The following is a 25,900-nucleotide window of genomic DNA, read 5'->3' on the forward strand; positions in this document are numbered from 1 at the left end:
AAATGCTAAAATTATAAAACAGAAGTTTACCCAAGTGCTCACACAGTTACAAAATAATGAATGAATGACAGAGAGAGACTGTGGCATCCACCAACCAAGGTGTAGGCTTAGCTTATCATGCCTTACTTTCCAACAATACAAAATCAACAACAAGCATTTTTGGAAAGAGAGGACTTATAGTCACTATTTCAAAGGGATGTTTGAGGTTTGGTTTTAGCCTGAGGTGAGGCTGAGGAAGAGGCTACGGTGAGGCTGAGGTTAAGCTGAGGTTAAGCTGAGGAAGAAGCTACGGTAAGGCCGAGGTAAGGCCGAGGTTAAGCTGAGGTTAGGCTGAGGAAGAAGCTAAAGTAAGGCCGAGGTTAGGCTGAGGTTAGGCTGAGGTAAGGCTGAGGTAAGGCTGAGGTAAGGCTGAGGAAGAGGCTACGGTGAGGCTGAGGTTAAGCTGAGGTTAGGCTGAGGAAGAAGCTAAAGTAAGGCTGAGGTTAGGCTGAGGTTAAGCTGAGGTTAGGCTGAGGAAGAAGCTAAAGTAAGGCTGAGGTTAGGCTGAGGAAGAAGCTACGGTAAGGCCGAGGTTAGGCTGAGGTAAGGCTGAGGTAAGGCTGAGGTAAGGCTGAGGTAAGGCTGAGGTTAAGCTGAGGTAAGGCTGAGGTAAGGCTGAGGTTAAGCTGAGGTTAGGCTGAGGAAGAAGCTAAGGTAAGGCCGAGGTTAGGCTGAGGTTAGGCAGAGGTAAGGCTGAGGTTAGGCTGAGGTAAGGCCGAGGTTAGGCCGAGGTTAGGCCGAGGTAAGGCCGAGGTTAGGCCGAGGTAAGGCCGAGGTAAGGCCGAGGTTAGGCTGAGGTTAGGCTGAGGTTAGGCCGAGGTTAGGCCGAGGTTAGGCCGAGGTAAGGCTGAGGTTAGGCTGAGGTTAGGCTGAGGTTAAGCTGAGGTTAGGCTGAGGAAGAAGCTAAGGTAAGGCCGAGGTTAGGCTGAGGTTAGGCAGAGGTAAGGCTGAGGTTAGGCCGAGGTTAGGCCGAGGTAAGGCCGAGGTTAGGCTGAGGTTAGGCTGAGGTTAAGCTGAGCTGAGGCTGAACGGAGGTTGAGGTGAGGCATGTGGTGGTGATAGTTGTGCGTACCTTTGGAGCCCGGGGACAGTGCTGCTCTCTTGATGGCGTAAGTCTTCAGGCAGCGGTCAAACATGTCGTCCCATAGCTCCACCACGCCGTCCTTCCCGCCCGTCACAAAGCCCTGAAAAGAAATTATTTTATTGATTGATTTCACTGAGTTATTGATACTTTAAGATAAATCAGTAAGTAGCAAGTACAAATCTTCGCTCTGCTAAAACCAAGCGGAAATATGTCAACTTTATTGGCGTTTGATCTTCCTCTCCCGCCTCTTTCTTCACTCAAGAGTCTGTCACCCGCCTTCTCCCTCCCTCCTTCCCTCTGTCACAGCTGTCATCCTCCACTGACAGGTTTCTGCTGTCACGTCTTCCCGCTCAGCCTGAGATCTTCAGATCTGCATGATGTTTTATCTGAAGACTCTCACAGAGTTGGTGTTGTATTGGAAAGAGTCTATTTTTATTTTATTTTAACTCCAGAGTCATAAAGATTCACTGACACCCTGAACAGTGATCATACTAAAGATATTGTATCACAAAATACAATTTCTTATAAAATGGACAGTGTATTGTTTACAAGACTGAATATTCACAGAGCCCGAGGTGAGGCTGAGGAGGAAGCTAAGGTGAGACTGAGGTTTGGCTGAGTTTCACTGGTTGGCTGTTAGGCTCGGATCCAGGCACCATGCACATACAGATGCAGTGTTCATGGAAGCAGAAAGGAGGACCAAGTTTTTAAAGGAGTTTTTGGTTAATTGCAGACTCTCCTGTTGGCTCGTCTGTCTTTAAATCCCGTTACATAATGAGAGAGAGAAAGAGAGAGAGAGAGGGGAAACAGATGGAAGGAGAAACGCTGAACATGTAAATATACTACAAGTCCGCTCACTCCTGCATTTACATTTTGGGCATTTAGCCAATGTTCTTGTTCGAAATGACACTGAGTGTAAGTGTAGAGTAGGTTTACACACACACACACACACACTGGGCTGACAGAATGTAAAGGCATCATTAGTAGGAGGAGGATCGTCTGGAGAACCAGTCACACTGTTTAATCAAAAACCTGCTCCTTGTGAACACTGCAGCCGACACACACACGTTATGTTAAAAGAATATATAGTGTTAGCTGATATTAGAATGATATTCATTCACTTTACGTTGTTGAAGTGATGGAGGGTGGGTGTGTCGTGGTTCGTTGCTCTTGATGTATCAGTTAGTCTTCACTCCAAACCTCAACAACAATGTTCATGAACTTTGGGTAACGACGGAAGGAATAAGATAACTACTAAAGCGTGGGAAAAAAAGATAAACATGACAGTTGTACAGAAATCCAGTGATTGAAAGAAACTAAGTACATTTATTGTATTGTTGTATGAAATTGTACTTTTGAGGTACTTTACTTGAGTATTTCCATTATCTGCTAGGGGTGGGAATCACCAGAGGCCCCACGATACAATATTATCACGATATTTATGTTATATTTAAAATCGCAACAAAGGATTTTAAATATATTGAGATATATTGCAATTTATTACCTTTTTCCAACTTCCAATTAGGTCTCTAAAGTCAAACTTTGTCTATATCTGTTTATCTAAAAAGATACATTTCTCTGTTTTTTCAGTCCTCTATATGGTCCTGTTAAGTTTTCTAGTGGACTAAAAAAGAAATAGATTTTATTATTCTAGTACCAAAAAGTAAAAGTTTATTTATATACTAAAATATCGATACTTGGCGTCCGTGTATCGATACATTATTGCCATGGCAAATATCACGATACTATGCTGTATCGATTTTTTCCCCCACCCCTATTATCTGCTACTTTATATTTCTACCCAGCTACATCTCAGAGAGAAATATTTTACTTTTTACTCTACTAAATTTATTTGCAGATTCTGATTATTATTAATTAAGGAATTATTCAACAAATAAATTATGATATGTTACAGATTAAGTAGTTGATTCATACATTAATGTATCACACTAAAGTCCTTTTCTATCTCTGTTGTTGTCTTTGCTTTGAGCCAAATCACCTTAAATGGGTTCAAAGAGTAGCTTTCCACCACTTCACGAGTGCAACAACCAGCTTAAAGAATATAATGCAAGAAAATTATCCAAACTTCTTAAATTATATTATGTAGAAGCATCTCTCTCTCTCACACACCTGCCCTCCTCACCTTGTCGAGGGAGAACATGGCGAACACCGGTCCATCGTGAGCTTTGACTGTTTTCATCAGCAGTGGTTCCTTCCAGATGTAAACGTCTCCCGTGGCGGCGCCGGTGAATGCCAGCGCATCGCTGCGGCCGTAACACACTGACATCATGGTCTCCGGCCGGCCTACGCACCTGAACACACCGCGCTTGTAAGTCAGGCCGCCACCTGGAGGACAAACAAAGAAGTACAAGATCAGACAGAACTTTATGGACAACTTTCACCACTGCCCGAGAACAAGATGCCAGATGCTGTTTAGTTGAGAAAATACGCCCATTCAGGACCTTCCTGGGGTTTCACTGGCCTAAATCTGGGGTTTTCAAAGGCTCACACTTTGGGGGTGTTGGCCTACAACTTGAGCCCTGTTTCATCAGCCTATGTTTGTTTACATATTGGCAAATTGACACCACTAAAAGTAGCTGAATTAGCTATTATAGTAATATTTTTACCCATTAAAATATGTTAACGGACAAAAATGTCCATACTAAGGCATAAGGTTAAGTTCCTGTTTGCGTTGTACTCATGGATGTACGGACAACTATTACTGGATTGATTACTTTGATACTGAAGAAAACTTTAATTCCCTCCTCACCTACTCATTAACCAACTCTCCTCTCTCACAGCTTGAAAACCTCTGGCATAATGGTCACAAAATCTCACAAATGTTACACCCAGGAGTCTACATTAGATTAATTTAAAAATGTAATTGTCTCTTTTGGGACACTGGCAGCAGCAAAAGGTCAGCAAAGGACAATAGAGTCTAAATGACTTTTTGGTGAGCATATTAACACAAATGTCAACAACAGAAAAAAAAAGTGGCAAATTACACGAGGAAAAGGGCAAAACACCTCTAAATCTCCTGAAAGAAATGCTAAACAGCTAATGTTATTGGCTGCACCCGCTTTAAATCTCTTTTTAAAGAACTTCCTGTGAGGTTAATGGCCCTTTGTCTGACCCCATCCTCAGGCAAACCGTCACATTCAAGAGTCCAGATTCTCTATGTACAAGCATACAAAAACTACTGTGCTAGAGTAACAAGAGTGACTGTGATTATGTACCATCTAACCCTGCAGCACGTGTGTTTCTATGTTAGGTTAAAGCCAGAGTCAAACATCCTTTCTGAGGTTTTACCTGCATGCTGCCAAAACTGGATGTGTTTAATTCCCACAGTGACCAGTTTGTCCATCAGCATGGGATTACACTTCACCACAAATATCTTCTCCTTATGACCTCTGTAGAGAAAGAGACGTAATTATGAAAAGTAGGAATGCGGGTATAAATGCTTAAAAGTCGATACATACTCTGGCGTCCATTGTACCCAAAATATACTGTATCATACTTTAAAGTAGTAGTACTTTACCGCGCAGAACATGGGAGTTGATGGTTAGTTTGTTTGTGTTATTGTGTGACTTTGTTGTTTTAGGGGTCACACAACAACACAAACTAACCAATTGAGGCAGCGGTAGACCAGAGAGGTAAAATTACTGTTTTTGTCAAGGGAGTCTGGTGGCTTTAACGAGAGCAATATAGTGTCTGTTTCTGGTTAAACAAAAAGGATGATACTCTTTAAAAAAAAAAGGTCTATCTCTGTAGGGATCCTTTCGTCAAACACTTATAAGAACAACCTGAGCCTGTCAGTGACAAAAACAAGTACTTTAGTGGACGTACTTTGACGGGGCACAATTGCTTGCGAGGATTATGTCGCAGCCCTGTTTCGCTCAATACTGGACCAGTTTCAAAAAATGTTTTCCAAATGAATCACATAGACACAAAAATATGGGGAAGAATAGGGACCAGGTTGAAAAATAAAAAAGTAACCCTTTAAAAGCAGCAGCAGTAACATAGTACATGAGTAGCACATTAGTAGAAGCAGCCAAAGCAGCCAGAAATTACTTGTACCAGTAATAAAACAAGCAGTGGCAGCGATCTGTTGTTGTTGCAAGTGTAACAGCACTGGTAGCTGTACTTCTACTACTACGACAAGCAGTGATAAGCAGTAAACATATGAGCTTGTACTATGTACTAGTTGTAGTAGCACTTGTGTGGAAGCAGTAGTAATTACAGTATAAGTAGGAGTAAAGTACTAATAATAGTAGTAGTTGTGGTTGTAGTGAAACCTATTTGGAAGAAATTGTATTTACAATAAGAGCAGTAATAAAAGTACTAAGTATAATTGTAGTTTGTTACAGTGTACTGACCTTGTAGTAGTTTAGAGTAGTAAGTAATTTTTTATTTTTTTTACCACACCTGGCAGTAGCGAGTTTCTCTCCTCTCTTCCAGTCCCAGACTACAATTGAATGTCCGTCATCGACTCCCACTGACACCAGACTCTTTCCATCAGCTGCATCAGGACCACAGAGAGAAAATACATCAGGAGCAGGGTTTCCCCTTTTTCATAGCCCAGAGGGGGAAACTCGAACTGGACGATGACGAGTGGTTAGCTCTGTGTTACTGCTGAGTTTAACGTGTTACACACTTGAACACAACAAGGGAAACACATCACAACAAACCTAGATGGACAAGATTTGAACCCTGATCAGAACAATTTACTGTTCCTTCAACATCTGATAATGCTGTGTGTGTGTGTGTTTGTGTAACTTTCTAACTAAATGCAATCTTACTCTTTCTGCTGAGAATAGTAGGGAAGTACCTGGTTGCATAAGAAATAACCAAACTAAAAGGTAACACACAGTGACAGTCTACAGCCATGCTAACGGCTCTGTGAGGCTGTGCTTGCCTGCAGCCTGTTAGCACTGATGACAGCTGAGGATGACAGGTACACCATAAGGTTTGCAGGTATTTGGTCATAAACCAAAGTATTGGACAAATTAAAGTTTAGACATGATGATGGTCCAAAGGTTATACAAGTCATCCTGAGGGGGGACATTATTATTCAACAGTTACAGCGAGATATCAGCCTGAATCAAAGTGACATATTAAAATCAAGACTGAACATGTAAACACACCTGAGAAATCCAGAGCACACACTCCTCTCTGGTGGAATCCTTTCAGCAAAGACAGACACTTCAGAGTCTGGATGTCCCACACGTGGATGGCTGGGTCCCTCCCCACCTGCACACACACACATTAGATGCTTATTTAAATATATTTCTGATCACGTAAGTCTACCAAATAATTAAACCTGCGCCTAAAAATCTTGGTGTAACGTTTGATCCCAGCTTAAATTTCAAATATCCAGTTAAGCCTGTCTTTTATCAACTTAGGAAGATTGCAAAGATTCAACCAATTCTCTCTTGCTCTTTTTTTACCTGCCTCAATAAAAAAGCCTTAGACAGCGTCTGTGTGTGTGTGTGTGTGCACGTGTGTGTGTGTGTGTGTGTGCACCTGTCCTGAAGCAGCATAGTCCTTCAGCGGGTGGATGCTGAGGCTCAGGATGTCGTCGTCGTGGCCGAGGTAGAAGCGCTGGCTGTGCAGCTGCCGGTTGTAGATCACGCACACCGCCGCCACGTGGTACAACACCTCCCCCCCCTGAGTGTAGAACAGGTTGTTCCTGCAGTCGTACCCACGGTACCTGCACGCACACACACACACACACACAGACAACTGGGTCTGCCAAACTGGTCCATTTAAAACCCGTTGCCTGGCTCAAACTGGGCAGTTTATCATCTCTCTGATGTTTGTTCGTCTGAACATAAAAACATGGTAATTTATAAACTACAGTCAAAGTACTGCTCGCAATGACGAGTACAAAGATCTGGACCTCGCACAATGCATGCTTAGCCATTGTCATGCCTGTAAGAATAACAGCATCACCATCTGCAGTGGTTATCAGGGTCGTCAGTGTTTACAACGCTTGAGAAAGAAAGTCTGCATATCTCAGCACGTTTCAGCATCTTTTCTCAACTTACGCTGTGTGAAGCTTTCGTTTTGAGGTTTTACAACATTAAAGGACATAATTTCTGTCTTTATTGGACCCTGAGCATTAAACAAAACCATGTTACTGAGACACTATTATTACTGTACTTCATAATAAAAGACAACTATAATAAGACTTTTCTCAAATCACGTTTTATTTGCAGATTTAAGGAGATTTCAGAGATCAGGTGGTAGCCCAGTCTTTCGAAACATAAGAAGAGTGTAACACTTTAAGGCACAATACATTTACTTCATATATAAAAAAGGTTGCTGCAGTATTATTACCAAAACACAGGATTAGAACCTGCTGTCACTCTTAAACTGGGCACTCAGAGGCTCTAATATTGTTTTAAAAACCTGAAATAGTCTGTAAAACTATTTTATTAGGCAACAATAACTTGTACTTGTAGTGCAAAATGTAAAAATTGCAAACTTTTAATTTTTGAGGGTATTCCCTCACTGCCAAGCCCGTTGCTGCTCCACTCAGCAGCCACGTTGTGACACAAACAATCTCTAATATCATTTAATTGGAAACCTCCAGCTATTTGCCCCTAATTCCAGGAAAAACACCTAAAATAACAAACCCAAAATGAATCAGTAATAACTCCTCAACCATTTGGCCTAGATGCATAATTCTGGTCTCTTTTGAAAGGTCAGAAGCTAAGGAACAAATTAACATATTTATTTTACCATTACTGACTAAATGGAGATGCAATAAAGAAAAAATAGGATATTTTCATCCTCGCCTGGTAAAAAAAAGTTTTAATGCATTAAACCATCAAAACCATCATAAGATAGATTATAATGCACCTGCATATCTTCTAATACACCTGGAATGCAATTGTAACATTATATTTTATGAAAATAAACTAAAATACAACAGTTATCATACAATATTTTCAAAACATACCAGGCGAATGTCCATATTTTGGCAAAATCTACTGTTTAAATGTTGGCTTTTATTGGGAGTTATCTTTAAAACATTATTTATGTCCATTCAACCACGTTCCAAATAACATAACATTGAAATATTGATAAAAACAGTGAATATTCATCAACATTCCCGTCACCAAAAGCACCCCCATGCTTTACAGGCGTGTAGAACGGAACCTCCCACAGTGATGGTCCGGTCAATCGCTCCGGCTTGAGCAGACCTTTCATTTGGATGTCTATGCAGCTCCTACAGGTCGGCCACCAGATCGCGAAAAAGAACGTGTGCTCCAAAGCAGCACTTCTCCCGCTCTGCAGAAAAATGCAAGAGAAGGCAGGCGCAGCTCCCAGGTATTGTGCAATCATCAAGATGGCGGCGGGAGATTTTTTTTAGCAACAAATAAGCTGTTTTTTGGACTGAAAACGGCGAAAACGGCAAAAGTAAGTCAGTGTTTTTAGATCACGTGCTGCCTCCGGTACTGGGGACATTGGTGTTCAACAGGTACACATTCAATTAGTACTTTGCTGCATTTGATTGGCTGACTAGATGTGAACCATTTTATCAGACTATTCTCAAAACTCTGCACAGACCTTAACTTGTAGTAATAACATAATACGTAAGATTATTGGCTTCATCTGTCTGTTAAAGTGACAACTTTTTGTAAAATTCAGACTGTGGAGTCTTTTATGTTAATGTTTCTCAGGGTTTATTCTGACATGAGACTGCCTTAAATGAAAGCAACACTACATATGTAACACGCGTGTGAAAAATGTATTACAGTGATTTTAATTGTGCATTAAAACTGTCTTAACCTTGAGCTGCTGTACTCTTTATTAATCTGACTACATCCACTTTAATGAAATGTTACTAGGTCTGATCCAGTGAGATTGTCTTTTAAAGTGACTCAGGCGCTTATTCAGACATTAGACCAATATGTAAAACTACCATCACATTTACAAAAAGAGGTACATGTCTAAAAGGGGCTGTATAACACTGACAAACCGACATTTTACCCGTGCACAAACTGCAGCCGGAGGCCTTGGTCGGGTCCTCTCTGTCTCTTCAGAGATCCAACCTGGAGTTTCTTCTCTCTGCTCTGCTGTCGCAACTGAGGCAGGTCCTCCTTATACACCTGCAGAAACACACACAGAAACATTCATTTCCCACCCATAAAAAAAACTAAATGGCCGTTTCAAAATTCAAAAACTGCTAAAAAGTCAACATAAAAATGGTGGATTTTAGCTCGGCATCAGACAAAAAACCATGGGGTTGAAAGGGTTTAACATTTGGGAAGCAGGAATGGGATTTGGAAATTTCACTGCAAATCGCCTGCTAGATTATTATTTCTTGTTTTGACCCGGTTATCAGAAAGGTTAGAGGTTGAAACAGCAGCAGCAGCTCATGGGGGCAAAAAAACACTTAGCGTCTGAATGCTGCAATTTTGTGTACAAATTCGTACTCCTTCAGAGTCAGTCAAATTTGAACACACACACACGATACATACACATATTTATAGATTCAGTGTGACTAGCCGAGGATTTCATTATCATTGATGTCCATCGTGAACAAATGTGCATAAATCCACTTACAAATCATAGAAAAAAAAGGCATTATAACGTGACAGAGCGTGCTTGAGGATCATCACGTTTCTTAAGTATCAAAGTAATCCAGTGATAAGTGAGTCTGTACATCCATTGGTACCCTGCAAAAAGGAGCTGCTAACAGCTAATTCTGCATACTTTTAATGAGTACAATATACCAAAATGTAATAAACCCTTCATCAGAACAAAATCCTCAATACATACCTTCAACGTGACGGCATGACAACTAATGTCCACACATTTCTCCGTTTCTCTTCATTGGTTAGAGAACGGATCTGAACACAGTCTGCAGTGTTTTTGCGCTCAGCAGAGAAAACGCCTGCTCATTTTTCATACAAATAATTCTATTGAGGGTGAGTTGGCGTGTTTTTCAGCCGTCTGAGAGTTTCACAGGGAGAGACTTTGCTCCCAGGAGGTTTTAGGACTGGCAGCGCTCCACTTTCATGCTGCTTTCCATTTACAAAACTGCATATTTCTGGAGCGTCATGGTGGATCAGCGCTGTGAGTTACAAACCATTTCACTGGGAGTGGAAAAAAGACTCCCTGTTTTGGCAACAAATCTTCCTGTTTTCTGTTAACTATCTAAATGAAAAATTATCAAAATATAATTTAAAAATTCATATTTTCTTCTTCCTCCCAGGTGGGTGTGAGACAAACATTGATGGCTGGAGACGTCTTACTCAAAACGTCCTCTCTCTCAACCTTTTAACTTTCTTGTCATCAATCTTAAGATTGGGAGTTTGTTCCAGATATATGGAGCATTATAAACACATATATCCGTCTTCTTTGAAGCGCTTCAGAGTTGGTGTGAGTTAAACATTAATTATAAGAGTAATTTATTTACAACAGAAACAGTGTATACAGTCATGTCAGCGTCTCTGTGATTCTGTATTATACTAACGTCCGCATGTGAGCATACTCACAATGACCATGCTAACACGCTGACGTTCTTCAGGTATAATATTTTCAATGTTCCCCATCTTAGTTTAGCATGTTGGCATGCAAACACTTCTACAGCTAAGACTGATGGGATGTCATGTCACTTGGAACATGAATAAAAGTATTGGATAAAGTCAAATTTTGACCTTATGGTGGCGCTGGATGAAAAGTCAGAGGGACAGTAAAGGTTGAGGTTAACATGAATGTCTGAACCAAAGTTCATGGCAGTCCATCCAGTAGATGTTGAGATATTTCAGTGAAAATGTGTAAAATGTAGGGCCCTCAAAAATCATGGGATGGCCAAAGTCATTAGGCTTCATCTTCTGGGCACCATGAAGATCTGTCCAAAATGTCACGCCCTTTAATCCAGTAGGTTTCAAGACGTGTAATTAAATGGCAAAAATGTCAACTTCATGTAGGCACTAGTGGAAATGTCATTGGATCAATGTCATAGGATTTATCATCTGGGGAACATTTTCTGGCAATTCATCAAATATATGTGAGATATTTCAGTCTGGACCAAAGCGGTGGAACAGTGCTACCAACAGAAACAGAGTGAGAATAAAGGCGGAAGATTGTAGAAATGAAGGGAAACACAACGACAAAAAAATAGGGCAAGAAGAAACTGGAGAGAAGATCTAGGGAGGAAGGATGGTAAGAAAGAGGGGAGAAGGAAATCTAGGAAATAAAGGAAGGACGGAAGGCAGGCCAGGGAAAAGGGAAGTAATAATAATCCATGTTTTCCTGCTCTTTCCAATTAAACTCTGGAGCTACAGATAAATATAAACACACATGCAGTCTCTCTCTTTGTCTCTCTCACACACACAGACACTTTGAGCTCTATCTCCAAACTGCACATTGTCACGACACTGGCGGCGCCCGGCAAACAGCAGTTACAGGGACGTCTGCCAGGCAGCGGCTGGTATCGGAGATAAGGCGTGTTTTAGGATCGCCATGGCAACAGCACAGAGCACTGCTGCCCTGTGGCTGGTGGGAATACGAACGAGGAGCCTCCTTTAAAATACACTCAGCTGTAAAAACATTCAGACCAAAGCTGCTCTGTGAAACCACTTTGGAGCAGCTGAGGGTTCAGTGCGTCGCTCAGGGACTGTGGAAACAACCCAGACGGCCGCAACTTACCTGTCTGTCGTAGTTGATCTGTGTTTCCTGCTCGATATCGGAGTCGAGCTCCGGGACATCCGACACGTCGCTGTCCGACTCCTCCCCGTTGGAGTCTCCATGACTTTCTACAGAGGAGACGCAGAAAGACAAACGTGCTCTGTTTAACTCAACTGTCATCTAAACCAGAAGTTTTCAAAGCAGGAGGCTCAGTGAATGGAAGTGAAAAAATATTCCATCAGTTATCAAAAAGGAGCTCACATGCCTAAACAGCCTAAATGTGTGTGATTTGGTTAAACAGTTCAGAGATACAGTAGTTTTGGGGAAGTTTGCTGTCTTTTCCAGAGTCAGACTAAAACTAATAAATGCCTTAGGACAGACCTTTTTTGTGTCGGCTATTCGGTGAAGTCTGAATATACTGTATGTTAAACAGTTTGTTAAATGGCTACGGGATCAAATAGCATGATAACAATCCCAGTAATCCATGAAATCGAGCAAAACTAAGCAACTAAACTGGGAGGAAGGGTTAGCCTTTTTCCAAGCTTTGTCTGAGGGGGGGCCCACTGTCTCAGACTTTGAAAACACCTGATCTAAACCCCTGATTTGGTGAATGGGGCGATCTATGTTAAACCCCATTATGAACCTCTAGAACCACGTAGGTCTCTAGAGGTAAATCTCACAAGGATTTCTAAAACTTAAAGAAAAAGACAATTAGGAACCATCTGCAGTACCTTTGTAACTCTTGACTCTGAAGCGTCAATAAAAGTGAGCCATTTTCCAATTATGAAAACCTCTGAAGCCTTGAGAAAACCTGAAATCACATCCATAACACATGGGAACTGTCACATGACCACTAAGGGCTACTCAAGAAACTTTGGAACCACTTTTGGGACCACTGGGACTTTCACAAAGACCCCCAAATGCTACTCCACAAACTTTAAAGTAGGCCCCAATATGAGCCTACTTTAAAGTTTCATGATATCTGCTACAGTCTACTCAAGACAACTTGGAACCACTGATGGGACCCGTGTCACTCTCATGAACACCTCTACAGCCTACAAAAAAAGGGAGCGTAAACCCCGATGAGACCCATGGACCAACAGCCCAACATTCACAAAAGGTTACCCCCAAAAACTCTGGACCACTTCCAGGACACCTAAAACTCCCACTTAGACACTCAAAGCCTACTCAAGAAAATCTGAAAACCAATATAGGACGTTTGCAGGCAGGACTTGACGATTCTGATTCGACTAAGTAAATCCTTAATCGTGGACAGCCCTAGAGATTTGGTAAGGGCTGTTCAAGGCGACCTGAAGAGCCTTGAAACTTTCATAAGGACTTCCAAAGCCTACTTAAACCACTTCAAAGACACGCAGAGAACCCCTAAAGAATACTAAAGAAAACCTGGAACCAAATTGAGAAGAACTGTTTGCTTCTCCTGTATTGTAAAGTACTCTTACTCTATTTTGTTCTTCACTGTAACAAGATTTTATACACAACTCTGCCTTGTTTCCCTACCTTGTATGTTGATATCCAGTCCTCCGTTCATGACCGACTCTGGTAGAAACCTCCACTGGAAGAGGGCGTGGTCTGCCCCACCTGTGGTCAGCACCCACTGCAGGTCATGCGACCAGCGGACGTTGGTCACATGGGCTGAGTGACCAATGTACTTCTTGAATTTGGCTCCTGGAAGAAAACAAGATGGCTCCCGGTTAACCACAGAGAGAGAGAAAGTATAAAAGACACAAAAAAGAAAGAAAGATAGAGACCTTTCCTCAGACAGGGGAAGCGGTAGAGCTTAACCAGGCCGAGGCCGTCTCCGGTAACGAGCACGGCAGCAGCGTTATTGGCGTCCACAGCGTTGATCTCAGTTAGATTAGAGTATTTAGGCCAGATGCCGCTGACTTCTGAGCCCAGGACGCCACTCCAGGATGCCCAGCACTGACCTTTCACCTCCTCCTTACTGACAACTGGCTTCCCCACTGCAGGAGAAGGAGGAAAAGTGTGTGAATGGCAGCTCTCAAAGAAATACCATGCATTAGCATGCACCGGTTTATCTCTCTGTAGATGCTAATGATAACAAAACAGCCTATTTGCACATTTTTATCAATAAAAATCACTTGAAAGAGACGAAGAGAGAAATAGAAATGTGTGGATGGTGCAGATTTTAATTGTTCAAGCTGAAATGTGTTCTGAATCCAGTCGCAGAGCTGGTTTCTTTTGTTGGACGTTTTGTGAATGAAATCTTGTGTGGAGACAATGATAGTTTATTACATCAGCACCACCACACATAGTCTCCTGCAGTCTTGTTTTATTCTTCCTTCCTTCCTTTGAATGTCCTTCAATCGTTCTCTTTCTTTTCCTTTTCTGTCCTGACATTTAAAATCATAAACTGGCATTTCTTCTGCAATAACACCTCTCTGGGGTAGACCCAGAATACGCTGGAGCGATTATATATCTCATCAGGATCACCTAGGAAGAGCTGGAAAATGTTGCTGTGGAGAAGGACATCAGGACTAACTTGCATAGCCTGCTGCTACCGCCGCTACCCAGCAACAGATAAGTGGCAGAAAATCAATGGATGGATGGATTTTTTTCTGCAAAAGCCAATTAATGAATTTATATTGCATACGACTTACAATTCATCCTCAGCACTCGTCCTTTAATTATAGTTCATTTCTGTTTACGATTTTTTTAATAATTGATTCTGTATTAATGTATATTATCTGCTATGTAGCAGAAGGGAGTTACAAAACACAGTTTCACTCTATAACTTGTTATATTGTCATAATAAACCTACCTACCTACAATATGCAATTATAAATAATTCATTTACCTGTCTTTAAAGTAGGTAATGCAGCAGGTAACCCAGTGTAATTTTATGTTGTTGATATCAACCTCGCTGTTTGCTATTCACTCGCCTGCTTACTGCTAAAGCTACCACAACATTTCCCACAAGTCTTCACCTGGATGTACAAAGGGATGGATTATATTGTGAAGCAGCCACAGTGTATTTGTCAGTAATGTTGGCACTGACCGTGATCGTTCATCAAAAGGCGTCGACAAAGCAAGATAACATGTTCTTTTCTGTCAGCGGATGACTTATAAATGTGTTGGGGAGTAATGGAAAAGTCAGCAGCAGCCACATTCGATGGAGAGCCGCAGGCGACAGGCTGCAAACCTCCAACTCGTCAGCAACATAAGCATCCCCTTTCACTGTGTGGAAAAGTACTGGTGCAGCGTGCAGCATGAAATCAGATGGAGGATGCTCTGCGCATGATGGTAAAACTATTGACTGAATTCTCTATTAAAACAGCAAATACAATTTAGCTGCATAAGGAGTGTTTGCTGCCCTCAGAACTTGTCGTCACCACGGTAACCAGAGGGATCGCCAACCAGGACAGGAAAGGATTTCAACATTTCCATAAGTCCGTCTTAAAATATCTGATGTCGCAGTCAGCCTCTTCCCTCCGTCTGCTTCTTTTCTGTCTTTTCAGATCACTGTGTCAGGTGTGTGTGTTTGTCGCCTCCTTTCTCAGGTACACTGGAGAAATACGAGTAGGGTAACATGGGGTAAGACGCCCCCCCACGAACTAAAAACATAAAATGTCACAACATCTCTAACAGCTTCAATATCAGAAAGTCTGAGGTAAATTCTGAGGTTATAAGCTCACATATGCTGACATTTCTAGCTAGCTGGCATGCACATATTTTACCTCAGACTTTCTGCAACTTCACTAGTTAAATAAAAAATATAAATAAATAAATTATCAGAAACATAAGGCAAGGCAAGTTTATTTCTACAACACGGTCTATAATCCTCTTGCTTTTAACCAGCAACTTAGAGTTTATTAAATCTGTAATTTGCACATATTAAAGTGATCTTACCCCATGCGGAAAATGCCTTTTCCATAAAAAATACATTTGATTAAATACCAATTACTTCTCAAGTGTAGGTATTTATTTTACTTTATATTATGTTACCCTAAGCATGGCCGTCTCCATAAAAAACCCTATAAAATATTATTTTATGTGTCAGCAAATAGACATTGAGCTGAGGGGGGGACGTCTTACCCCACACTACCCTTTATTCACTTTATGAATACATGCATGAATCTGACTGGGTGTGCGTGTTCACTTGTACATAACAGTGTATCTTGGAATCATTACACACTCTCCAAAAGATGACTTGGGATCGAAGAGGGGATTTTTTTCAGGTCCATTCTCGGACATCAAGCCCAACTGATATTTAGAAACTCTCTGGAATTTCTTTAAATATTGACAGGAATGGACCTACAGGTGTGTGAGGCTGGAGCTGGGATATAAACGACTCACTAAAGGCAGGAGTGCACTCGAAACAAACTTTCATTGTCAGGACTGTCTAGTTAATTTCAACGCATTTGTGATGCGGTTGGCTTTATTTCATTTTAATATTTAAAAACATATGATAATGTCACGAGGCCCCGGCTTGGTGAGCTTGGTGTGTTTTTGTTTGTCTGTCTCTGCTTGGCTCTCCCTCTCTGCCACAGAAAACCACCGTCAAGCCTCAGCAAGCCGCCAACCAGAAAGCTCTCTGTTCCGCCCGCAGCCTGGTCATTCCCCCGTTCCCAGTCCGCCAGCTGCAACCTCGGGTTTCCCCTTTCCCAGGATCAGGAAGGGAGCCTCTCCCTCAAACCCCTAACTTCCCCGCTAAACCTCTTTTGAATAAACTGTCTTTTACTTAGATCTGTGTTTGGGTCTGACAGATATTATGTTTCTTATTGGTGAAACATATAACTTCCAGTGATCCACATTATTCTTTAGGCGCATGGGCTGCTCTCACGGCACAATATTAAAATATAAATCTCATAAGCTTAAAACATTTCTTGTAAAATTGCAACTTCATCTCATAACATTAAGACTTTTCCTTCAAATTAACAACATTTTGTGAGAATAATTAATTTTATTAATATTCTTATTAAAACGTAGTTTCTGAATGAGTTAATGCCTTTAAGTACAGCACTGTAATTGTACTCTGACATCAGGTATCATCATATACTGTAAAAAAGGAAAATAATGCAGCTCTAGTTTCTAAGAAATTCCTTACAATTTGAGCGACTATAGGCTGAACGCTGAATCTGCAGAGACTCACTAGGCATTCGGTAGAAGAGGCGTTCTCCAGCTCCATCGTTGGTCTGCAGGATTTTGCCGTCCAGAGACCAGTCTAGGTGTGTGATGAAACTGGTGGATTTGCTGCACTCTCCCACCTGCAGACAGACAGAGGAAATGATCCGTCAGACTGTGAGAGTTTCTATACATAGATAGTTCATCTAAATCGTCCATCTTTACCTTTTTGAATCTCTGGGCGACAGCGTAGATGTCCACAAGTCCGTCGTTGGAGCCGACAGCGAGGTACGCTCCATCCGGAGAAAACTTCATCTCGTGGATCACCTCCTTCCTGTCTTTGATGTGAACCACCTCGGTCATGTCTCTAAAACAGACAGAGAGAAAAACACCTGGTTCATTCCACCTTACAACAAAGCCGTATTAGATTCAATTCAATTTGTTTGTCTCAGAAAACTGTTGAATTGTTAGTGTGTGTGTCACCTGACTCTCAGCACAGTGAAGGATCCGTCCTTCATGCCCAGAGCCAGCTGGTATCCGTCCACACTGAACGCCACGCTGCGCACCGCCTCCTCCATGTTACAGCGGGCAATGAGGGCGTGATCCACCAGACTCCACAACCTGATACACACACACAGTCAGACTTAAGCCTAGCTACACAATTAATTAATAAATCCCTGTTAACTTTACCATAGCCTGACCTTTTAAGAACCTGTAAAGAGAAAGTTATTGAGTCTGCCCTGTTTTCCATTGTGCTCTACACACCAAGTGGCCATTTTCACAAAAATCTAAAAGTAGCTCCTGACTGGCCGACTTAGAGGAGAAAAAGTGACGACCTGATTTTAAAGTTTAAAGTTTTTTGTCTAAGAGTAAGCAGGGACAAAAACATGGGGGCTGCCTTAGTTCGGGTGTGTTGCTTAAGGTAGCGATGGCACATGAAATGCAATCCAGGTAGTTCATCTCTAGACTTATCAGACGCCAACACACTGCACAACAGCTTGTAATACAGGGTTTTACAGCTATTTTATCATTGGCCAGCGATTCGTGAGGACAATACTGAATTGTGTGCTTGCATTGTGTGTACTTGATTGGCTAATTGCAGAGCTTTGCAGGATGACATTGGATTGTGAGAGCGCAGTGTTTTTCACGCAAGTCGGTTTGAATGTGACCTAATTTTTTTTTGTCTTTTTGGTGGTATAAGTCTGTTAAAAATCAGAGGACCAGTCCAGAGGAATCCTGAGTCTCAGTGAGTCAGCTGCTGCAGGTAGTGAGCCTCGCTGACTCAGCGTTTTGAAACATGAATGGTGATATCATCCGTGACAACATGGTCAACTCAGCCTCTTCTCTTGGCTCTCAGTTCCTCAGTAAAAGTTGCTTTCAGCAGCTTTGTGAACAGGTCTGAATCAGAAACGTAGCTGGAGCCTTTAGCGCAATTTAGGAGAACTCCTAGTGGTAAAATATGTCTCCAGAACTTTTTGGAGATGCGCCATTAAAAAGACAACACCAGGACAAATGTCGTTATAGGTCTGTATCTCTGTCATTATGTGATCTCTTGCTTCATAACAAATTTCCCCGTGTGGGACAATAAAGAAACTTGATCTCGACTTTCAGGCCACCTCTAAAGCAGGTCCAGTAGACTTATATCATTTTGAAATCTGCTAAACAGAAAGCCTGACGAACGAGACAAAGGGTCAATTAAATAAAATATATATGAAAAAGAAAATGAGGGAACCAACCAGCTGCAGGAGCGGCATGAAGTGCGTCGACAGCAACCATGTCAGCATCTTTTTTTGTCCTTACTGCTGTTGTTTCCATTTTCACCTGTGTGCAGCTGACTGTGTGTGTTTATCTCATTATATAATATGTAATTGGTCTCTGAGGAACCTCCTGCTGCTGACAGAAAACAGCGCGCAGATGCTGGAGATGAGCAGAAGCACAGTAGAAATCAACTCCCTCTGTCATTATCTATCACAGGGACGCTCACGAACAAGGCGATTCCTCCAGTGGAGCGGGTACAGTCCACCTGTTGCAGCCTGTGGTTGTACTGGGAGCCTCCCAGTACATTAATGTGTAAGGAGGTTAAATTGTTGTTCCTGTGCTGACCTGACGGAGCGGTCGTCGCTGCCGGTGACTGCCAGAGGCTTTTTGGGGTGAACGTCCAGCGCCCAGAGCTCACCCTCGCTGTGTCCCTGCATGATCAGCAGCGGCTTGTCCCGATCCCTCACCATCACCTGGACAGACGCGAACAGACACAAGTTAAAACTGAGCCTAAACTTTTCAACATTAAATCAGACTGAAACATAGCATAATTGCGCCTGTCTCCTAAAACAGGTCCTGGGTTCAACTCCCAGCGGAGCCTTGTTGATGCAGAAATCAAGTGATTTGTGTTTAATCATCTTCTGTAGTGTGGACTAGTTCTTCACACCCTGGCTCGCTGTGGCAAACAACAAATATGGCAGAACAGTCCAGCGGTTCAAATTTATGGGGTGGTGATGGAGCAGTGGATAATAAGACACATGCCTTTAGTGTGAGAGATCTTGGTTCAATACCTCACTGTGACACATCCACTAATGTGTCCCTGAGCAAGACACTTAACCCCTAGTTGCTCCTGAGGCGTGTGATCTCTGACACATACTGTAAGTCAGCTTAATGTAATGTGGTAATTGCATCTTCCAGTACGATGACTGCTGGTAAAACCAGCCTAATTTAGATGGCTAGGTTCAGTGTGTAGCTGTAGGTGCGTGAGTACTTAGCTACACTAAAATGAAGCCTCAGCTTTAACCTGCGAGTCTAAATGGTCAACTGGTCTGTAAATAAGAGTACCAGGAATGGTTTTTAAGGAAATGCATGCTTTCTTTGAGAGGGTGAGACGACTGATGTCAATCTCATGTGAGTGTTCAGTACACAGCTGGATTCACAAGGAAATGGATCTGTCCGGAGCTCAGCCAATCAAATCTGTGCATTCCGATAAGCACTGCCAAGGAGACGAAGAGGAGAGACACATGGCTTTTAACCCAGAATTACATGTAGGCCTACAGTACATTTTTCCCACGGGCAGTTCAAAACCAGAATATCTCATATATCACCAATCCTAGCCAGAGCTCACGTTTCTCACTGAACAAGAGGAAGTAGGGAAGTGGTAGCTATATAAGGACGAATGAAAGTGAAGAGGAGGCATTAAAGCTTTTTGTTAAGATGTGTTGAGTGTTAATTATAATTTTAATTTTAATTGAATACCCCTGCTTTAGTCAGTCACTGCACATGGCGGTCATTACTGAAAGCTCTGTGTCTCATGATTATTTTACTAATACATTCTTTACATATGGGCTTTTAGGTTTCATATGAATGTCACTGAATGGTATCTATAAACTTGTATTACTGGTTTTAGTGAGGTAAAGCATGTGAGGAGCCAGAGTTCAACAGGCATTGCTTACTGGACCAAAATAAAACTCTTCTGAAAAATCGTCTCTGCAGGGAGGAACAGCATGAAGCCGGGTGTCTGTTTCCTATCCTTTTTCTCACCTCAAAGATCTCGCTGTCCTGCGTTCCTGCCAGGATTCGGTCGGCTCGCCAGCAGACGCTACGAATAGACAGACCTGGAGGAGGAAGGAGGAGGAGGAGGATTAAATCAGCCGTAAAAAAAAAAAAACTGTCAAAATCTCTGAAGAAACAACAGAACACCTGTAACAAAAAGCCACAGTAAACAACAGGCTTTAAGATGACAGACCGGAAAAAAGAGAGGAAGAGAAAGAAAGACAGGAGATAGGGAGGTTAAGAAAGAAGAGAGAAAGATGGGGAGAAAAACAGTCTTGGAAAGAAAGAAGAAGAAAGTGATTAAAGGAAAAGAAATAAAAGGTGGTGGTGGAAGAAATTAGTGAGAAAAGATGGTTGAAAGGAAATACTCAGTAAAGGATGAGGAAATGCAGAAAAATAGTTCGTGGAGAGAGATGAAAAAAGCAGGAAGAAGGTGATAATATAGAGCAGCGGATAAAGAAAGAGAGAAAGTTGTATTGTTGAGAGGTAAAGAAAAAAACTCCAACGGCAGGAAACCAGAGAAAAGGGAGAGGCGGCGTCAGATCGATGAGTATTGATGAGGAGGTTTTTCTCATTCGACCTCTCAGCTCTCATCAACTCCAGTTAATGAGCAGGAAACGATATTCCCTCTTTTTGTTTCCTCAGACTGCAGTGGAGGGAGAGTAACACAAAGAGGCCATTTCTCTGAGACTTTTAGGTGTTTTTGCACAGAGCCAGGACTGTGGAAAGTAGAAATACCACAGTCTATAAATACTCTGTTAAAAGTAAAAGTCCTGCATTCAAAATCTTACTAAAGCAAAAGACAAAAGTATTAGCAAAATAATGTAAATTATATTATGGGACTAAAATTATTGAGTTATTAATGTGTTCATCACTTCAGTGTAGCAGCCAGTAAAGGTGCTGCTGGGTGGCTTAATCTATAAAAATACACCACCACTAATTAGCTGATTTATATTCTGTTTTAATAATCTAAATCTACAAATTAAATGGCAATTAAATCTATTAAATAATATAGTGGAGTAAAGGCAGACTGACTCATTGCTAGAGGAAAGATTTTAACGTTTGTCAGAGGAGGAAGCTACACGCACACACTTTTCTCAGTACCTTCCAGCCTCACCGTCAAACTCCTGTTCCCCGGCATCTGAAATTTAATTAGCAGAGCCGTTCAGCAGCGCAGCGCTCGCCTATTAGAGCGTCTGCTGTGGCATGAATCAGCGTGTGATGTTTCCTGTAACTTTGTTAGAAACTCTTCCCTGGAGGTTCATGAGCCGAAGTAACCTGATACCGGAGGAGTTTAAGAGGCAAATTGGAAATAATTGGGAAACACTTTTTGCACCGTAAGAATGGCTCAGGAAGGTTTTTCTGAAATGTCATCTCAGAAGTGTTTATAGCAGCCAGAAGGCAGCAGATAGGAAATCCTCACCTTAACAAATCACTTCTAAACCGCCCAGAGGAAAGAACTGGGATAAAAAAAAAAAAAGATCATGCCTTCCTCTCATTTCATTTTGACATTGTTTGACACTGTGCTCCTCAGAGGCTTTCAGGCTCTGAGGAGCCAATGATCTGTCAGCAGTGCGGGAGTGCAGCCAGAAACAAATGACAAATTATACTTTTCTTGTTTCTGACAGTGAATACAGGTATGCATTTCCATGTGAAAGGCTTCAGAAGAGGAATTCAGATATCAGTCATCAAAATTAATCCTTTTTTACCCAATAAAAAAAACACACATTTCTTAGTTCATTCAGGCTCTAACAGCAATAGAAACAGAGCTTTTTAAATCTGAGGCTCTACAAAGCAGTAGAGATGTTCATTTATGGTAAAAGTAGACTTGTCCATTAAAGCGGATCTCTTTTTATGGACAAAAGCAACATGTAACACAAATAAGGATAATTAAATTTTGTTAAAAAGCCAGAATAATCTTCTGTGAGTTTTTTTAGGTGATTTTTGTTGTGGTGGCAGCCCGGCTGACGGTGAGTGTCCTGGTTTTTTCTACTTTTTATCAGTTTTTCTGCTTTTTCCCTCGGTTTCCTGTTCTCTGCCCGCCTCTCTGTGTTTTCTCCCCCGTGTGCTCTCTCTCCCTCTGCTCCTGAGCCCAGCCAACTACCTGCACCTGCAACCCATCATCCACCTCGTCAGCCTGCCACACCTGCCAGTAATCAACCTCATCCCAGCCTGTATTTCAACCCCGGTTCTCCACACCATCCTTGCTTGATCGTCGTTGCTCCATACCCGGTGCCATCCCCACGTTCAGGCTTTCATGTTCCTGTTTTTTCACGTTTACCCTGTACCTTGTTGCTGTCTTCCCTAACCTTGTCCCTTGTCTGTTTTCCTCCCAGGTACACTCACCCTCGTCCTCCGTTCGGCTGGGCTCACCCACTGGCCCACTCCTCTTTGGACTTCCCTCACGGCGTCCTCCCTGTTCCCCCGCCTCTCCACGCTTCCTCGGCCCCTGTGTTCCCCTGCTCTCTGGCCCCCTGTCTCCTTGGTTCCCCGTGCCTGTTCTTCCCGACGTCCTCCTCTCCCTCCAGTCCCTCTCACCCCTTTTTCCTCCAATAAACCTCCTTCCTTCTGAGTGCTGCATTTGGGTCCTCTCTGTCCACACACCACACCCCGTAACAGAACGATCAAGCCAACTATGGACCCAGCAACCGCCCATCAGGAGGAAGCTAGTCAGCTATGCAAGGAGCTGTTGGAGTTGGAGGAGAAGTGGAGGGGCTCGACCCACACGGGCTACAAGCTGGCGCTTTTGACCTTGGGCCAGGTAAAGGTTTCTCAGAGGCCTTGGCTGAGAGACGCTGTCCCGGAGAGGCTGGCCAGATTTTTCCATCTCCCCGCCAGCCCTCGGTGGTCTCGTATCCAACCCGCTAGTTGCAGGCTGGGAAGCATTTCCCTGTGTAGCCAGACCTCAGCTGCCAGCCCCCAGCCTGCCCCCATGCCTGCCAGCGCCTCTAGCCCCCAGCCTGTTCCTCGGCCCGCTAGCGCCGCTAGCCCCCAGCCAGGCCCTGACCCCCAGCTAGTTAGCCCCCAGTTTGGTCCAGATCCCCAGCTTGCTAGCCACCAGCCTGTCCCGAGCATTCCCCGGCCTGCCTGTTCCCCATGTTCGCCCGACACCATGCTTGACCCCCGCCTTCAGTTCGAGGGAACCCGCCTGGCCATCTTCTCTGGGGGCCGTGGTGGCCTTCGGAGGAGACGTGACCATCGCGGCTCCCGCCAATTATTACCACTCTCTCTCGATCCCCAGCCAGTTAGCCCCCAGCCTGGCCCCGTCCCTCAGCCTGCTAGCGCCGCTGGCCCCCAGCCTGGCCCAGTCCCTCAGCCTGCTAGCGCCGCTGGCCCCCAGCCTGGCCCAGTCCCTCAGCCTGCTAGCGCCGCTGGCCCCCAGCCTGGCCCTGGTCCCCGGCCAGTTAGCCCCCAGCCTGGCCCTGATCCCCGGGCCGCTAGCCCTCCAGTGGCCAGCCCCCTGCCTGGCCGGCCCATCTGCCCGCGTGACCCCCCCAACAAAGACTCTGGGACTATGACTCTCCTGGCCTTCTTTGCTATGAAGGCCAGGGAGTCAGAAGAAGCACGGGCAGCCAGTCTGCGGCCTACTAGTGTGGAGGCTAGTTTCCCCCCCGGCTCCACGTCTGCTCCACCTCCAGTAAGGCCAGCTGGAGGGCGACGTGGACCCCGCCGTCGAGGAGCAAGGACGTCGGTGGTCCGACCAGCACCAGCTCCGTTGGTGGCCCAGCCGACTCTTCCTGTTCCTCGTGCTGCGTCGGTGGACCGACCGGCTTCAGCCCCGCCGGTGGTCCGGCCGACCCCTGCTCCTCGTGTTCTGTTGGCGGACGCACCGGCTTCAGCCCCGCCGTGGTCCGGCCGACCCCTGCTCCTCGTGTTCTGTTGGCGGACGCACCGGCTTCAGCCCCGCCGGCGGTCCGGCCGACCCCTGCTCCTCGTGTTCTGTTGGCGGACGCACCGGCTTCAGCCCCGCCGGTGGTCCGGCCGACCCCTGCTCCTCGTGTTCTGTTGGCGGACGCACCGGCTTCAGCCCCGCCGGTGGTCCGGCCGACCCCTGCTCCTCGTGTTCTGTTGGCGGACGCACCGGCTTCAGCCCCGCCGGTGGTCCGGCCGACCCCTGCTCCTCGTGTTCTGTTGGCGGACGCACCGGCTTCAGCCCCGCCGGTGGTCCGGCCGACCCCTGCTCCTCGTGTTCTGTTGGCGGACGGACCGGCTTCAGCCCCGCCGGTGGTCCGGCCGACCCCTGCTCCTCGTGTTCTGTTGGCGGACGGACCGGCTTCAGCCCCGCCGGTGGTCCGGCCGACCCCTGCTCCTCGTGTTCTGTTGGCGGACGGACCGGCTTCAGCCCCGCCGGTGGTCCGGCCGACCCCTGCTCCTCGTGTTCTGTTGGCGGACGGACCGGCTTCAGCCCGCCGGTGGTCCGGCCGACCCCTGTTCCTCGCACCGAGGCCCTCAGCCCAGCAGCCTCATCCCTGACTCCCCCCGCTGCTGTCGCGCTGCCAGCCCCACGCCCGGCTCCCCGGCCTCAGGAGAGGTCGTCTCGCCCCCTAGCCCGTCCCTCGGGCCGCCCGCCCGAACTCTCTGGCCTGTCCCGCCTTGCTCCCCGACCTCTGGAGAGGCCGCCACGCCCGGCTCCCCGGCCGCCACGCCCGGCTCCCCGGCCTCAGGAGAGGTCGTCTCGCCCCCTAGCCCGTCCCTCGGGCCGCCCGCCCGAACTCTCTGGCTTGTCTCGTCTTGCTCCCCGGCCTCTGGAGAGGCCGCCACGCCCGGCTCCCCGGTCGCCACGCCCGGCTCCCCGGCCCCTGGTGAGGTCGCCACGCCCGGCTCCCTGCCCGGCTCCCCGGCCTCTGGAGAGGTCGTCTCGCCCCCTAGCCCAGCCCTCGGGCCGCCCTCCGGGCTCCCCTGGTCCGCCCTCGGGCTGCCCGCCGGACCCTCCTGGCTCCCCTGGTCTGCCCTCGGGCTCCCCTGTCCCGCCGGACCCTCCTGGCTTCCCTGGTCCGCCCTCGGGCCGCCCGCCGGACCCTCCTGGCTTCCCCGGTCTGCCCTCGGGCTCCCCTGTTCCGCCGGACCCTCCTGGCTCCCCGGGTCTGCCCTCGGGCTCCCCTGTTCCGCCGGACCCTCCTGGCTCCCCGGATCCGCCCTCTGGCTTCCCTGGTCCGCCCCCGGGCCGCCCGCCGGACCCTCCTGGCTTCCCTGGTCCGCCCTCGGGCCGCCCGCCGGACCCTCCTGGCTCCCCGGATCCGCCCTCTGGCTTCCCTGGTCCGCCCCCGGGCCGCCCGCCGGACCCTCCTGGCTTCCCTGGTCCGCCCTCGGGCCGCCCGCCGGACCCTCCTGGCTTCCCTGGTCCGCCCTCTGGCTCCCCTGGTCCGCCCTCGGGCCACCCGCCGGACCATCCGGGCTCCCCTGGTCCGCCCTCGGGCCGCCCGCCGGACCCTCCTGGCTCCCCGGGTCCGCCCTCTGGCTTCCCTGGTCCGCCCTCGGGCCGCCCGCCGGACCCTC

At 45.5% G+C, this 25,900-nt stretch overlaps 1 protein-coding gene across 1 annotated transcript in view; it reads right to left on the reverse strand.

Annotated features, from left to right (window-relative positions):
* The window catches only part of LOC119913318 (echinoderm microtubule-associated protein-like 6), a 102,588-nt gene that overhangs the window by 32,444 nt on the left and 44,244 nt on the right, over positions 1-25,900 (reverse strand). Inside the window, 15 exon segments of the mRNA XM_038732724.1 lie at positions 1,112-1,223; positions 3,267-3,469; positions 4,433-4,533; positions 5,549-5,642; positions 6,268-6,373; positions 6,647-6,833; positions 9,122-9,240; positions 11,789-11,895; positions 13,286-13,453; positions 13,537-13,749; positions 16,899-17,013; positions 17,096-17,237; positions 17,354-17,491; positions 18,974-19,101; positions 20,393-20,466. Of these exon segments, the coding sequence (XP_038588652.1) occupies positions 1,112-1,223; positions 3,267-3,469; positions 4,433-4,533; positions 5,549-5,642; positions 6,268-6,373; positions 6,647-6,833; positions 9,122-9,240; positions 11,789-11,895; positions 13,286-13,453; positions 13,537-13,749; positions 16,899-17,013; positions 17,096-17,237; positions 17,354-17,491; positions 18,974-19,101; positions 20,393-20,466 (2,007 nt within the window).

The sequence above is a fragment of the Micropterus salmoides genome, unplaced genomic scaffold, assembly GCF_014851395.1.
Source record: "Micropterus salmoides isolate LMB-PRFRI ecotype aquatic unplaced genomic scaffold, ASM1485139v1 Ms_hic_scaffold_2, whole genome shotgun sequence".
Taxonomy (NCBI): Eukaryota; Metazoa; Chordata; class Actinopteri; order Centrarchiformes; family Centrarchidae; genus Micropterus; species Micropterus salmoides.